This window comes from Oncorhynchus tshawytscha, linkage group LG15 (assembly GCF_018296145.1).
Source record: "Oncorhynchus tshawytscha isolate Ot180627B linkage group LG15, Otsh_v2.0, whole genome shotgun sequence".
Lineage (NCBI taxonomy): Eukaryota > Metazoa > Chordata > Actinopteri > Salmoniformes > Salmonidae > Oncorhynchus > Oncorhynchus tshawytscha.
In genome coordinates, this window is record NC_056443.1 from 9,751,834 (window position 1) to 9,768,283 (window position 16,450).

Genomic DNA, 16,450 nt, shown 5'->3' on the forward strand with positions numbered 1-16,450 from the left:
AGAGAGAGAGATACAGGGAGAGAGAGAGATACAGGGAGAGAGAGAGATACAGAGAGAGAGATACAGAGAGACAGAGATACAGAGAGAGAGAGTGATAGACAGAGGGATCCAGGTGAGAGAGGTATCTATAAATAAGTGCAGACCCTGAGGTGCAGATTCTCTCTGGGGTTTAGTACAGATCATTATGTGCAAAACAGTGGGTGGACTGGGCAGTTGGGAGGGGGATAGACTGCATATATATACAGTATATATGACAAGCATACCCATAACATGATGCTGCCACCACAATACTTGAAAATACAGAGGGGTTTCAAATCAGAGACAAGGTTAGAATATTGCTGTCCATCAGTGATTCCCAACCAAATGTACTGAGCTTGAGCAATTTTGAGAAAAACAATGGATATGTGTTGCCCTAAGAGTTGTGCAATGTGGCTAGAATCTTATATGAAATTATTCGCAGCTGTAATGTCTGCCAAATGTGCTTCCACCAAGTATTAACTTTTGGGTGTGAAGACATACGGTAGACAGTTCTTCATTTTGTATTTTTTCGTAATTCATTTTGGAATAGTAGATCTACTTGAGTCCCTGTTTAGATGTCATTTTAAGGTAGCAAAAATGTGAACACTGTGCACGGGGTGTGACGACTTTAACTAGGCACTGTGTACCACAGGAGGTTGGTGGCGCCTTCATTGGGGAAGACGGGCTCGTGGTAATGGCTGGAGCGGAATCAGTGGAACGGTATCAAACACATCCAACACAGGGTCTCCAGGTATTTGATGCCGTTCCATTCGCGCCGTTCCAGCCATTATTATGAGCCGTCGTCCCCTCAGCAGCCTCCACTGCTGTATACTATACTATACTATACTATACTATACTATACTATACTATACTATACTATACTATACTGCTGCTGCTTGCCACTTTAGAGGTCACCTGCAGCTCTGCTATATTGCACTCAAATAGTGCCACAGAGGCCCTCCTCTCCTCTATCTCTACAGAGTCTTTTGTCTTTATGGAGTGGCAAATCACATGGCTGTGGTGGGGGGTGAGATGGTCTTGTTTTAAAGAGCCTGATGGTTGGAGAAGATATGGTTGACCTGCAGCACTTGATTGTATGCTCAGGTCATGTTTGCCGCTGTTGCTCACCTTATCTGAGCCATTCCTCCTCCTTATCAGTTCAATTCAAGGCGTTTTATTGGCATAGGAAACCTGTGTTCACAATTGCCAAAGCAAGTGAAGTAGATAATATACAAAAGTGAAGTGAACAATACAAATGCACAGCTAACATTACACTCGCGGAAGTTCCGAAAGAGTGAAGGCAATGGCATCTCTCTCTTTCTCGCCTCGCTCTCCCCTCCATCCTCTCGTTTTCTCTTTGAGCTTGTCAAAAAAAAATCGAGCCGAGTTCGAGAAAGAAAGTCCTGCTGACTTTAGTTTTCTTTATTTCCATTTAGGCAAATGGTCAAATCACACCAAATTTCATTACACAGAGTAGACTGCTGGAAATGAAACGTTTGACAGTCAACTTGGGTGAACGGCGCGGGGTCTTGGGTGAACGGCGCGGGGTCTTGGGTGAATGGTGCGGGGTCTTGGGTGAACGGCGCGGGGTCTTGGGGCGCGGGGTCTTGGGTGAACGGCGCGGGGTCTTGGGTGCGGCGCGGGGTCTTGGGTGAACGGGCGGGGTCGCGGGGTCTTGGGTGAACGGCGCGGGGTCTTGGGTGAACGGCGCGGGGTCTTGGGTGAACGGCGCGGGGTCTTGGGTGAACGGCGCGGGGTCTTGGGTGAACGGGGTCTTGGGTGCGCGGGGTCTTGGGTGTACGGCGCGGGGTCTTGGGTGAACGGCGTGGGGTCTTGGGTGTACGGCGGGGGTCTTGGGTGAACGGGGTCTTGGGTGCGGGGGTCTTGGGGGGTCTTACGGGGTCGCGGGGTCTTGGGTGAACGGCGTGGGGTCTTGGGTGTACGGCGCGGGGTCTTGGGTGAACGGCGCGGGGTCTTGGGTGAACAGCGGGGTCTTGGGTCGGGGTCTTGGGTGAACGGCGCGGGGTCTTGGGTGGGTCTTGGGTGAACGGCGCGGGGTCTTGGGTACGGCGCGGGGTGTGCGGGGTCTTGGGTGAACGGCGCGGGGTCTTGGGTGGGTGAATGGGCGGGGTCTTGGGTGGGTCGGGGTCTTGGGTGTACGGCGCGGTCTTAGGGGTCGGGGTCTTGGGTGAACGGCGCGGGGTCTTGGGTGAACGGCGCGGGGTCTTGGGTGTACGGCGCGGGGTCTTGGGTGGGTCGGGGTCTTGGGTGAACAGCGCGGGGTCTTGGGTGAACAGCGCGGGGTCTTGGGTGAACGGCGCGGGGTCTTGGGTGAACGGCGCGGGGTTGTTGAACTCTCACTTAGTGTTTGCGAGCGCTCCCCTCTCTTGTGTTATTATTTGAGAAGACAGAGACAACACTCGGCCTGATTAGTGCTGAGAATAAATGATCAGTAATTATGCTAAGTGCCTCCGTGGGAATATTTTAGAGGAGTACAGAACAAAAAAAGCCAAATCTCCAACAGCAATTAGAGCGCAAGAGAAGAGATACTTCTCAAGAGACTTCTCAAGGAAATGCAATCATTTTAAAAAGGCACTTCATAGCAAAGAGTGTCCCACTGAAGTCTTTGAGGGGCCACCGTGCTCTCTGTGATCTCTCTCCACTTAATTGATCAGTTCATCTCATTGATTGGCTACGGAGTCCACACTTCTGAATACCCCATGTATACGTTTGCCTGAATAGAAGACCAGGAAGGACTTCAGCCATTCAGGTCCTCAGTGGTTCCCCATTACTGTCTAAAACAGCAAAAAGGTAAAGCGAGACGCAAACATCTAGAAACAATCCACGTACTGTACAGCCCGCCTCTTACGCACCGGGACGATTTCTGTCAAACATCAAAGAGGAAGAGGACATCTTTATCTTGGAAACACGTGTGTTGCATCACTAATTATGTTTCATCATTTATCACATCGAAGAATAACACTTTCCTTCCTAGTCCAAAAACTGTACGATATAATATGGGGGAGATGTGTTTATTTGATTCGCAGCGAGATTAAAAGCTGGTTATCATTCAATTCCTTTCAAGTCGCTCCCTCTCGCTGTCATTTCCAGCTAATTAGATTCCAGCCGGGGTGCCAGTGGCTGGCGCAGGTTGACGTTTATTGTCACGAGTCTTGTCCTGGAGGCAGAACTGAGCCATTTCTCCCTTTGATAGGCCAGCTGCAAAGTCACAATTGTCTATATTGTAAAAAATAAAAAACGTTTTAAAGCGTTTTGGTCTTAATTTAAGTTTAGGGTTAGGCATTAGGGTTAGCAGTGTGGTTAAGGTGAGGGTTAAGGTTAGGGTTCGGTATAAAATCAGATCTGATGACTTTGTGGCTGTTGTAGCTTGTGACCACCACAGAGCTGTCTCCAGAACAAGATTCATGATGAAAAACGCTAACCTGCGTGGCGTGTTGCTGTGTTTTGGCAGGCTGACGGATAACAATTATAGAGTGTGACCTTCCTCCCTTTGTTGTCCCTGTGACAGCCAACAGCTTCTGCTGCTGCTAGTACTGCAGCTATCCTAGGAAGGAAATGTTCTTCATCAGATTACTGTACAAATAATCAGTGGGTTTTACTGTAGGCTATGTGGCAAAAATGCCGATGCAAAAAAATTATGTATTTGTACATTCCCATATTTCACAAGAATATTTGATGGACTGTTACTTTTCGTTCTGTCCACCTCACCCTCTCTGTGTGTGTGCAGGTGTTCTTCCCGCGTGTGTGTGGACGAGCTGTGGCTATACTCAATTGTATGATAACTAAACGCAGCAGGGCACCAGGGCCTGCGGTCAGACTGCTCAACAGTTTAAATGGCTGTCAAGCCTCATTGCAGATCCCCACTGTCAGTCCTACCTCAGCGCTCCTGTCACTGACCTCCCATCTCTCTTCCCTCTCTCTTAGATGGGCATTTCAACACTGTGTGAAAACAAACCTCTTGTTTTTTTTTGTTGTCTTTGGATGAGGAGGAGAAACTAGGTCAAACTAAAAGGCAAACCAAGTAAACCTCTCATCTTGTCTTGTGCGGGGGGGACAGCTACTTTGGTCTTTTAGCTTTCACATAGCGGTTAGGAGGGGATTTGCACAATGGTGCTTGGTGTGTTCATGGTAACTACTCCACTCAATGAATTTTGGTGAGAGGTACAGCAAATACTGTTTGGTTTGATACAATCTACACCAGGGGAGGCTGCTGAGGGGAGGACGGCTCATAATAATGGCTGGAATGGAGTGCAGTGGATGGAATAGAGTGAACGGAATGGTATCAAATGGTATCTACACTGAGTGTACAGAACATTAAAGACACCTTCCTAAAATTGAGGTGCACCCCCCACTTTTGCCCTAAAAACAGCCTGTCGGAAGCGTTCCACAGGGATGCTGGCCCATGTTGATTCAGTTGTGTCAAGTTTGCTGGATGTCCTTTTGGGTGGTGGACCATTCTTGATACACACGGGAAACTGTTAAGCGTGAAAAAACCCAGCAGCGTTGCAGTTCTTGACACACTCAAACCGGTGCGCCTGGCACCTACTACCATACCCCGGTCAAAGGCACTTCAATCTTTTGTATTTGCCGTCCAATCCACGTCTCAATTGTCTCAAGGCTTAAAATCCCTCTTTAACCTGTCTCCTCCCCTTCATCTACACTGATTGAAGTGGATTTAACAAGTGACATCAATAAGGGATCATAGCTTTCACCTGGATTCACCTGGTCCGTCTATGTCATGGGAAGAGCAGGTGTCCTTAATGTTTTGTACACTCAGTGTATGTCAGAATAAAATATTTCCCTAAATCTCAAATTACACATTTGACTAATTCAAATTGATGTCTCTTGATTGATTGGTGATATGTAATCCAAAATACACATTTTCCTTCTCTCTTTTTGCAACATCTCACCTCTGTTTGAGGGAGGAGCTACTGTACTTAGTTTAGTGAGAGAGAGAGAGAGAGAGAGAGAGAGAGAGAGAGAGAGAGAGAGAGAATATTTTTTTTTTAGTTTTTATTAAACCTTTAATTTTTTACTCAAGTGTTAACATAAATTTTGTAATTCCTAAACAAAAATAAATACATAACATATACATTCAACTTATTTCATCAGCAAAAAATAATTTCCCCTCCACAAAACAAAGCGCTCCTTCGTAGGCCCACTTCTCCTCAAATAATAGGAGATCTTTTACAGCTGAAAAGAACTCAAAATCTACTTTTATTCTTGCTTTCACTAATCCTTTAAAAACACATCTTACATCCTGCCCATATCCCGTTTCTATCTTATGTTTCCTACTCAGAAAAATTGACATCTTAGCTTGTCCCAAAATAAAATTTAACATTTGACATTTTCTTTTCTGTTGTTTACTATATTGAAACCCCTAAATAAAAACAGTGTTATTGAAAAACTCCCCTACAGCTTTAAACAAAGATTCCAGCATTTCCATTAGAGGTTTTATCCTCTCACACTCCATAAAACAGTGAAAAAGGGTTTCTCTTATATTACAAAAAGGACATCCATCTCTAACATCTGAGTTAATAACAGATACAAAAGCATTAACTGCAATGATGCCATGTAAAACCCTCCATTGCATATCACCAGTACCCTTTTGTAACGGTGGCTTGTACAGTGCTCTCCATGCTGGCTTTACCTTGTCATCAATGCCCAATTTTACCCTCCATGGAGTGTCTTTTCTATTTTTCAATTTATCTTTATTCAACACCTTGACACACACATCTGAGAAGGCCTCTGTAAAATGGAGGTACTCCCTCCCTAGAAATCTGGCTACTATCAACCAGAAATAAAGCCTTCTTTAAACCTAATCCTCCAACCCGCTGTAATACAAGACCTGCCACCCCTCTCCACACCACATTTTCCGGTCCATAAAGCAACCTTTGAATAAACTGAAACCGGAAAGCAGCAGCCCTACTAGCAAGATGTACAAGACCTTGTCCCCCCTCCTCTTTTGACAAATACAAAACACTTTGTGGAACCCAGTGATATTTATCCCAAAAGAAATCCACAATAATTGCCTGTATCTTAGCCAGAAGGCCAGATGGTGGTTCTAAAACTGACAACCGATGCCACAGTGCAGATGCAATCACATTGTTAACTATAATAGTGCGCCCCCTATATGACATACGAGATAGTAACCAACGCCATCTCCTCATCCTCCCTTCCACCATTTCAACCACCCCACTCCAATTTTTTTCCATAGTCCCCTCATCTCCTAAGTACACTGCAAGATACTTAAAACCTCCCTTACACCATTCTAGCCCCCCTGGCAAAGCCATGATCCCTCCAGACCATTCTCCAATCTGTAAAGCACAACTCTTTTCCCAATTTACCTTTGCAGAGGATATTCCCCTAAAACATCAACCATTAGACTCAAGCTATCCACCTCTGCTTGATTTTTCACTAACACAACTACATCATCAGCATAGGCTGAGAGACGAATAGGAGGAACATCCTCTGAAAAGTACACCCCTGCAATGCGACTTCTAATGCTATTTAGTAGTGGCTCTATAGCAATGGCATATAACATTCCTGACAAAGAACATCCCTGCCTAATACCTCTACACACTTTAAAAGGAGCACTCAAACCACCGTTAACTTTCAATACACTTTCAATGTCACCATATATCACCATTATCACGGCAATAAAACCAGAGCTGACCCAAACGCCTCAAACGTGTGCCATAAATATTGATGTTCAACTCGGTCAAATGCCTTTTCCTGATCAATTGAAATTAGACCAGCATCCAACCCAATAGCCCTAGAGACGTCCAAAAAAATCACGAATCAGAGAAATGTTATCCCCTATCTGCCTGCCAGGAACACAGTAGGACTGATCCGTATGTATGATTTGCCCCATCACCTCCCTCAGCCTGTTGGACAAAGCCTTTGACAATATCTTATAATCAGTGCACAATAAAGCCACCGGCCTCCAGTTCTTCACCTCCCTCGGGTCACCCTTTTTGGGCAGTAGGGTGAGGACAGCCCTTCTGCAGCTTATTGGTAGTAACCCTCAGGTTAAACTATCATTAACTATTTCTAACCAATCCTCTCCCAACATAGCCCAAAAAGACTTAAAAAAGTCAACGGGAAGCCCATCAATGCCTGGTGCCCTTCCATTTTCCATGCCTTTTAATGCAGTGTATAAATCCTGCAAAGATAATGGTTGCTCAAGCTCAACCTGAGCTTTTGCAGCCACCTTTGGGAGCCCATCAAAGAACTGCTGTGTCACTGTTTTATCCTCTTTGTGCTGCCCTCTTTCTAATTTCACTAGGGCTAGTGAGCTCTTGTCCAACAGCTGATTTGAGACAATGAATAATTTTTCTTTGTCCATTCTTTTTCTCTAAACCAAAGAAAAATTTGGATGAGGCATCCATTTCAGATATTCCCTGAAATTTACTTCTCGCCAATGCCCCCTGTGCTCTGATACCCAGCAGGTCTGCCAATGCAGCTTTTCTCCTCTTGAGGGCCTGAGTATGGCCTCGATCTCCTGTGGTCTCAACCAACGTCATGAGTTCCACTATTTCAAACTCTAGGGCTTTCATTGATCTGGTGATATCCTTGGTGACATTCCTCGTGTATTGATTACAAAATTGTTGAATCTGGATTTTCCCTATATCCCACCACTGTTGAAGGGATACAAAACTGGCCTTTTGAGACCTCCACCTCTCCCAGAAAAAACTGAAACAGTTCCTGAAGTGAGCATCACTCAATAAAGTTATATTAAAATGCCAGTATGCGTTTTTGGGTTTTACATCGTTAATGAACACCACCTCTGTTATTAAACAATGATCAGAAAATCCCACTGGGGTTATCACACTTGATTTACAGACCTGAGATTGATGCTCAAAAACATAAAACCTATCTAACCTGGCCATAGAGATGATGTTCTCTCTCACATGCGCCCAGGTGTACTGGCTTGTTCCTCCATGTTGACTCCGCCAAATATCACACAGTTCATGTGTTACAATGAGGCGTTTTAAAAAAGTCCTTGAGGCTATATGAGGTTCTTGGTGATTTCTATCTAAATCGCTAACTGTGCAGTTAAAATCCCCAGCAATAAATAAATAATCTTCTTTGTTACATTTCTCAATGGTATTTGATAATGTCTCTAAAAAACATACCCTCTCAACTGTCACCACTGGGGCATATACATTTATCAGACACATAGTGATGTTTTCATACCTTGCTCTAACTTTTAATAACCTCCCCTCAACTACCTCTTCAACCTCATATGACAAAGGCAATTTGTCTTTGTCAAAGGCATATGACAAAGGCAATTTTGAGAACAAGATAACCACACCCCCACTTTTTGAGTTTTTATGACTACACACCACTGTCCCCCCACTCCTGTTGCCACATAACTTCATTTTCCAAATTACTATGCGTTTCTTGTAGAAACTTTGTCACTTCCCTTTCCCCTAATTAACTCATACACCATGGCTCTTTTTTTACCATCTCTTGCCCCATTTACGTTTAAAGAAGAAATCTTAAAACTGCTCATGGATGAAAAAAAAATACAGAGGAAGATACAGCCACCACATCTCTTTACAGAGTTAAAACTGCAACTGAACTCTTTCATTTTCTTTAGAATTTACATCACTTATCACTCTCGTGACCACTTTCTTGAGTCAAGCAATTTCAGGGCTTTTCAAACTTCCCCCTGTAATTTTTGACATCAGAAACTTTGCTGATCCAATAAACAATTCACGTTCAGGGAAAAAATCAGTTACATTGTAATCCTGCATATATTTCTTCCCTTTTGTCAACTTCAGAAATTGACGTATCTTCTCGATCCCATACCTCCCTTCCACCCCATTTATCTCACCATATTGTTGTGACGCGTCAGATGACTCACTCTCGCTATCCTCCCCAGAAGAAAACTCCACCATCTCTACAACTTGTTTATCTTCAACTGATATATCAATCTCTACCTTTCTCTTAGAATTAGACCCTTCACCACCCCTTAAATTCTTCCTTTTACTCCTCGGTATTTTGAAAACATCCGCTTCCTTTTCCGTTATTTCAATCTCCTCTTGACCTCCAATTTCATTTTCCAGCACCACCTCAGCGAAGGCAGTCGCAATCTCACCTACTGTTTCCCCTCCCTCTTTGTTCTGATCTACCACAATTGCCCCCGTATCCACAATGCCTTCCTCTCCTACTTTTCCAACCACATCTGCCCACCTTCTCTCTTCCCCTGCACCCTTAGCATGTTCATCCCTTCGCGGTGGTGCGTTAGTTGCACCAGCACTAGAGCTACTACCAGGCTCAGCGCGCTCATTCTCGGGACAACTACGCACCAAATGCCCCTCTCTTCCACAGCCAAAGCATTTCATTGATTCAGTAGATGCATAGAAGACATAATCAAATCCATCAATCTTAAAATTGAACGCTAAATTCAGTTAATCTCCGTCCTTTTTTAAAATCATATGCACTTGTCTCCTATGAGACACGACATGTTTCAACAACGGAGATTTGCATCCAAAAAGAACCTTCTTTATTGTAGATACGATTTGACCATGGCGAGATAACTCTCGCTCCAACACTTCATCTCTAACAAATGGTGGCACGTTAGAAAGTATAACTTTCTTCGCCGGATTCATAAGCGGAAATACCGGCGTCTGTGTCTCCCGCAACACAACACCCCTCTCAACTATCTTATTCACCTTTTCAATTGAATCTAAGAATATCACTACAGCGCTATTCATCCTTGAGGCTGATTTGATGCTATCATACCCAATGATAGCACCCACAGCCAAGCTACATTCTTCCACTGAACACCCGGCCGCAGCAGGAATCTTTACTCCATGCCTCCGACTAAGTTTTTCAAACTCAGCCCCACCCGCTGGTTGTGCCCTCGCGAAAAACCAACCTCAAAGATCCCACCACCCCTATACGTGCTTAGTGATAGTTAAACAACACACCCTTAAAACAACTAAACCAATCAATATATACACATATACATACCAAAACCCAATAGAGTGAAAAGAAATTCCATTCGCTCCCACAATCACTCCTGCCCGACGACTCACTCCCAGCATGCACTCCGACGAGAGAGAGAGAGAGAGAGAGAGAGAGTACCTGAGAACGGCACACATTAGGAGCGTAGTGGATTCTCTAAAAGCTAGCTGCAAGAGGTGGCATAGCTAAATGAAGAGAAGCTGAGAGGACATGATCAACTGTGGCACTATGTGTTTACTCATTTCACCCGTTGATCCATTCAGACTGGCTATCAATGTGCTTTCCAACCCTGTGAGCAGACGGGGCACTCAACCATGTGATAGGGGTCAATCTCTGTGACCTCAAGTCATGGAGAGTTGACCCTGAGAGCCTGGAGATCTGACCTCTTGTCTGAGCAGGTCAAATTTATCTTACCCTTAATGTACTGTAGTACATGCATTCACACTTTCCCTTCTCAAAGTCATAGATAGAATTTACCAGGAGAAATATGTCTAACGCTGTGAATGAATAACACATGACAAAGAGGCTGTGTTTTGCCTTTGCTAGTATTGGTAGGCAACTATGGAGAGACACATATAGTACAGGAACATTGTGTCCTTTTATTCCCCAGCCTTATATGGTGGAGGAGCTCTGAGATCACCTCAAGCTTTATCTGATGATGAAAAAGGCCCATCGGACACCATCGATCTTAAAACAATGTACACGTGCACACACACACACACACACACACACACACACACACACACACACACACACACACACACACACACGCTTTCCTGCAACACACTAACCTCCAACCAACTCCTCTCCCACACAACACCTACTGTTGATAGTTACATGCAGTACAGTATCTCTCTCTCTCTGTTTCTCTGTCACTCTGTTTATATCTATGTCTCTATGTCTCTCTGTTTCTATTGGTCTCTGTCTCTGTTTCTATCTGTCTCTTTCTGTCACTCGGTCTCTCTGTCTCTCTGTTTCTATCTGTCTCTCTCTGTCTCTGTCTCTCTGTCTCTCTGTCTGTCTGTCACTCTGTTTATATCTATGTCTCTGTTTCTATCTATCTCTCTTTGTCTCTTTGTCTCTCGGTCTCTCTGTTTCTATCTGTTTCTGTCTCTCTGTCTCTGTCTCTCTGTCTCTGTCTCTCTGTCTCTGTCTCTCTCTGTCTCTATCTGTTTCTATCTGTTTCTATCTGTCTCTCTGTCACTCTGTCTCTCTGTCTCCCTGTCTCTCTCTCTCTCTCTCTCTCTCTCTCTCTCTCTCTCTGTCCATCAGTCTACAGTAGTTTGACTGGCTGGTGGTTAGCTGCGGTACAAAGAGTACAAGCGCCGAAACAACAATACAATAACGGGCATGCTAAATAGGATCGATATATGCGTGGGCCTCAGCCTCTGCGTTTATGTGACAAGCGTGAGGCGTATCGTCTCTGCTTGCGCCAACAGTTAACAAGCTCTCCAATCCTCCCCCATCTATAAGGATATAAATCAATACACAACCAGGTGTTACAACAGGCAAACAGTGACTACAGCAAATGTACATAATTTTTGTGTTGATTCAGGAGTTAAATTCACTCTGTAAGAGTGAAATTAACACTCAGTGGTGTAAAATAACCTCTAGTGTTGGTGTTTTTTTGGGGATTGTTTTTAAAATCTGTGTTTTTCATGTATATACATTATTCTAAACGAATCCAATTGGTTCTTTAGATATATTGCACCTCTTGCTGAAACGGTTGTTACATTTTAAATTGTTTAGCTCGTCTTCTTATCAACTTTCTTAACCTTGACAGTAACCAGGTTTCAATCCAACCTTTTTTCTCCTAGTAAAGTACGTGTCGGATACATTTTTCTATGACAGGCCAAATGTCGACAAAACAAAATGCGCTAGACAAGGTGGGATCTCTTCTGTCTGTAAAATGAATTAATGCGAGAAACGTAGGTGGAAACACTTCTACTCCTTCTACTCCTTCTACTCCTTCTACTTCTACTCTGCGTAAATATTGACATAATAACCATCATATGCAAACTTGGAGTCACACGATGACATGTTGTGTGGTCCTCCCATTAGGACTCGTCAGGAAACCACGCAGACTAGGCTGCAGACAAAATAAGTTATGGTGAACTTCACAGGGTGGTGAAAGGTGACATGATCATGGATGCTTGGCTGCCATTTGACAAATAAAAATAGTCGAGCTCTTTTGTCCATAATAATCTAGTAAAGCGAAATCCTGGACACTCAAATTACTATGATATGTTATGTTTGGTATGGTTACATAAGACAGATGGTTACTTAAGGCAAAAACTAAAGTATGGTGGTTGGTTGGGGTGGATGGGTGAGCGTATTACTTTTCAACTACTTACTACTTTTTTAGCTACTTTGCAACTACTTAGCATGTTAGCTAACCCTTCCCCTAACCCTAACTCTAACCTTAACCCTTTAACCTAACTGATAAACTTAACTCTAACCTTAACCCTAACCCCTAAACCCTAGCCTAGCTAATATTAGCCACCTAGCTAGAATTCATAACATATCATACGTTTTATAAATGATTTACATATTGTACATTTCGCAAATTCGGAACATATCATACGAATTGTAATTCGTCACATATCATACGAAATGAGTGATGGACACCACAAATGAACGCATTCCATTTACATGCAGAATAATATGAACTGCTCTGAGACCAGGTCGGGAGGAAATATGCCATGATCTAGTGGCGAACACTGCGCAAGTTAATTTCACTTCACTGTGCTGTAGGTCACTGAATTCATTTTCCGAATGGCAATTGGTGTAATTTCTCAAGGGACTTGTTGCGAGGGGCGGCTTGTATTTCCCCAGATTTCCTACAACCTACAAGGTGTGAACGAAACCCTCTTGTTTACTTACCCCCCCCAAAAAACAAGAATCCAATCAAATCAAATGTTATTTGTCACATGCGCCGAATACAACAGGTAGACATGCTTACTTACAAGATAAGTAAGAAATAAAAATAAAATCAACAAATAATTAAAGAGCAGCAGTAAAACAACAGTAGCGAGGCTATATACAGGGGGTACCGGTACAGAGTCAATGTGCGGGAGCAAAGGTTAGTCGAGATAATTGAGGTAATATGTACATATAGGTTGAATGGGGCTCATTATTTATAGTAGCATGACAATGACAATACAAGAACAGTACATACAGGTCTTTAATGTCAGTATAACTCCCTGTAAAAGTGATCTTCGGATGTCCCTCGCTGACTAAACTAGAGGAGTAGAAAGGACTCTCTCATACTCTCACCCTTTTCCCCTCTCCCTTTCTCTCTCGCTCTCTCCCTCGCTCGCTCTCTTTCTCTATCCTTTTCCCCTTCCTTCCTCTCGCTCTCTATCTCCATCTCTCTTCCTCTCCCTCGCCACCTCTCTCTCTCTCCCTCCTGCTATCTCCATCTCTCTTCCTCTCCCTCGCCACCTCTCTCTCCCTCCTGCTATCTCCATCTCTCTTCCTCTCCCTTGCCACTTCTCTCTCTCCCCCTCAATCCCCGGATTAAATCGCTCTCTCTCGCCCAATTTCAATTTCAATTGAAGGGGCTTTATTGTCATGAGAAACTCTCTCTCACTTCCTCTACCTCACAACGTCTCTCTCTCCCCCTCACTCCCTGGCTAAACTCTCTCTCCCTCTTGCGCCGACAATCACTGGCTAAACTCTCTCGCTCTCTTACTCACTCACTCACACACACTCATCTCACCTCCCAGCCCATTGTTGCTGATCTTATCTCTCTGTCCGATGGGAGGACCAATGACCCTGGAGATCCCATTGGCAAATTAGATGTACAGGTCTAGTTCTGATGACATGCTTAATATGCACAGAGGGAGAAGGACTAGAGTTAGTTAAAGTACTATATTGACTTTAGGAAGGAAATCCAGGCATGACATGACATCATATTTGATAGAATGCTCTTTTCTATCGTTTGTCATTTTGAAACGGACAAGTTCCGCTGTATTGCCTATGGGTTACTCAGCATTTATATTAGGGTTGAGTTCACCGAGCTTAAAGTCTAGACTCAGCCAATTGGCCTGTAGTTTGAAAATAATGTACAGCCCAGTTTCTCATTATACGCAGCAATTAGGCATGCGGCTGCTTGGGCAACATTTTTCTATATTCATTTGTTTTTGATCAAAGGCCAGAGTGGCATGGACTCCGTTGACGGGTCCATTACTTATGCTCTTGGCATTTCAGAAAAGGCAAAGTTGTCCAGTATGTACTTTTAGCAAAGATTTCCTGTCAACGTTTAGGCAAACGAGTTTCCATGAGCGGGCGATCTCGAAACTTTGTAAACAGTAAATTACCCCTGGGTACAACGGCAGTGACAAAGTCAGCCTGCTGATGCACTGGGCTGCTGCACCTGTGATTGACAGCCAGCGCTGAGCCTGGCCATGCTGTTCAGATGGATTTAGGCTCATGGGACTGAGGCCTCTCTCTGTCTGGTCCAACCTGCTATCCTGTGCTGGAAATATAGACCTATTATATGTTTTCTATCTGGTGAAAGCCTTGATTCATATCACCTCTCTATATGGTTGCATTGGCCCAATGCTTTGTCATAGTACTGACACTGGAATAATTGTCCACTTTTACTTGAATTGGATTGATATTGTGCCCCCCCCCGTTACACACATACCTACTCACTCCATATCCATGTTGATTCCCTTGACCAGGTATGATTAATCCTCAAACGTCTTTAAATGACGATCTGACTCCGAAGAGAGGGAGGATTTGACCCACAAAGGGCTTCAAGTAGACAGAAATATAATCCCCTCTAATTTCTCCCTCTTTATTTCGCCTGCAGTTGATCGTTTTCAGGTTAAATGTTAATTGGGAGGAAGCCCAGAGCTTCTCTTCTTTTTAATGACTGCACCTTTCATTTCATCTTCTGCTTTGACAGCGCCTTAGCAAGTGGATTATTCCACTGGCAGAACAAGATTATTTGCAGCTGAAGACACAGTTGTAAAGATAAAGCAATCAACAAATCTTCTGGAAGACATTTTCTAGACTAGAGCACTAAAACGGGTAAGGTGAAACTGGATGTTGTTTAGATGCTCGACTACAGTTATACCGACCTCGGGATTTCACTTTCAAGGCAGTGATCATTCGTAGGTCATTTAATATGCAGCATGGATACTGAAATCGGTGGATACCCTTCTGAAATCAATTTGAAGCACCCTCATAAAGATTTGCTACCGAGCTACATGATATGTGTGTGTGTGTGTGTGTGTGTGTGTGTGTGTGTGTGTGTGTGTGTGTGTGTGTGTGTGTGTGTGTGTGTGTGTGTGTGTGTGTGTGTGTGTGTGTGTGTGTGTGTGTGTGTGTGTGTGTGCGTGTGTGTGTGTGTGAAATAGAGAGAACAAAGAGGGAGAGAGAGAAACATATAAACAGAGAGGGAGTCAAGATGAGCATATTGCGAGTACATTTTTTATTATTTCAGATGAAATAGGTTATTGGTATCCCGGGATGGCTGGTTGAATGTGGATGTCATTACAGTACAAGAAAGCTTTAGATCTAGTTTGCCTATGGACTTAATAACCTCTCATCCTGCGTCAGTACTGCCTCATAGTGTTATAATGCATGGAAAACATAGGATGCTTGGTCTCTGGCTTCACGCCACATACACCGGGTACTTTAAACACTGTGAATTTAATTTAGCCTCCTCTGTTCCTTCCTCATCCCTCGTTCATTATACCTTGCCTATATAACATAATCCATGTTCCTTTCTTTCCTCCCTGCTGTCTTCTTTCCATCCATCCATCCTTTCTTTCTTTCTTTCTTTCTTTCTTTTTTTCTTTCTCTCCTTCATCACAGAACCATGTGAAACGTGGAGGTTCATAAGATAGGCACCATTAGACACAGCTAGTGGTCAGTAAAACTATGATTGCCTGATATGGCTTAAAAGCCAACTGAAAGATATTGGATCACATAAAATCGAGGTGAAACACCCTATAGCAGTGATGTGCAGTCGGGGTAGGCAGGGTTGGCAGTGCTTACCGTGTGATAATCTAATATAAAGAACTGTTATGCAAAGGCAAAAAATATATATATAATGATGTAAAAAAAAAAGCAATTGGGTGGTTTTTATGCTTAAAATCCCAGAATTTGGTAAAACTGCATCACAACCTCAGGAAAGGCTCCAGGGTGTGCCTTTTCCCCCAATGCCCTCATCCATTCAAATTGTTGAAGCGCGTGCCTTTCCTGACTTCAGTCACTGTTAATGGACACGGTCAGCTTTTGGGAACAAACGGATCGATCTGCCGTTAAATGAGCAGCAAAAACAAGTTACCATCCACAATTGCAATGCAAAGGTAAAGCAAAACTGTGATATTTTGAAGGATCGTTTTAGAGCAACATGATACATAGGGAAACCAGAGTTAGCATGTCGCGGTAATGACGAGAGTACAAGCACTTGTAA

The 16,450-nt window shown here is 43.7% G+C and overlaps 1 protein-coding gene across 1 annotated transcript; it reads right to left on the minus strand.

Annotated features, from left to right (window-relative positions):
- Positions 1-646: 646 nt before the first annotated feature.
- LOC112215046 (extensin-like) lies at positions 647-9,337 on the minus strand. Its single transcript, XM_024374060.2, has 3 exons — positions 9,241-9,337; positions 1,474-2,344; positions 647-716 (listed from the first exon to the last, which is right to left on the minus strand). Exons 1-3 carry the CDS (start codon positions 9,335-9,337, stop codon positions 647-649), a joined length of 1,038 nt encoding a protein of 345 aa, XP_024229828.2.
- Positions 9,338-16,450: the final 7,113 nt, after the last annotated feature.

Excerpts from the sequence above, each read along its gene's own strand:
- LOC112215046 (XM_024374060.2), bottom strand. The coding sequence starts at position 9,337 with ATGAGCGCGCTGAGCCTGGTAGTAGCTCTAGTGCTGGTGCAACTAACG. Across the intron at positions 2,345-9,240 it reads GGTGCAGGGGAAGAGAGAAG|ACCCCGCGCCGTTCACCCAA; the intron begins GTGGGCAGATGT and ends CGTTCACCCAAG. Across the intron at positions 717-1,473 it reads ACTCTGTGTAATGAAATTTG|CCATTACCACGAGCCCGTCT; the intron begins GTGTGATTTGAC and ends ATTCCGCTCCAG.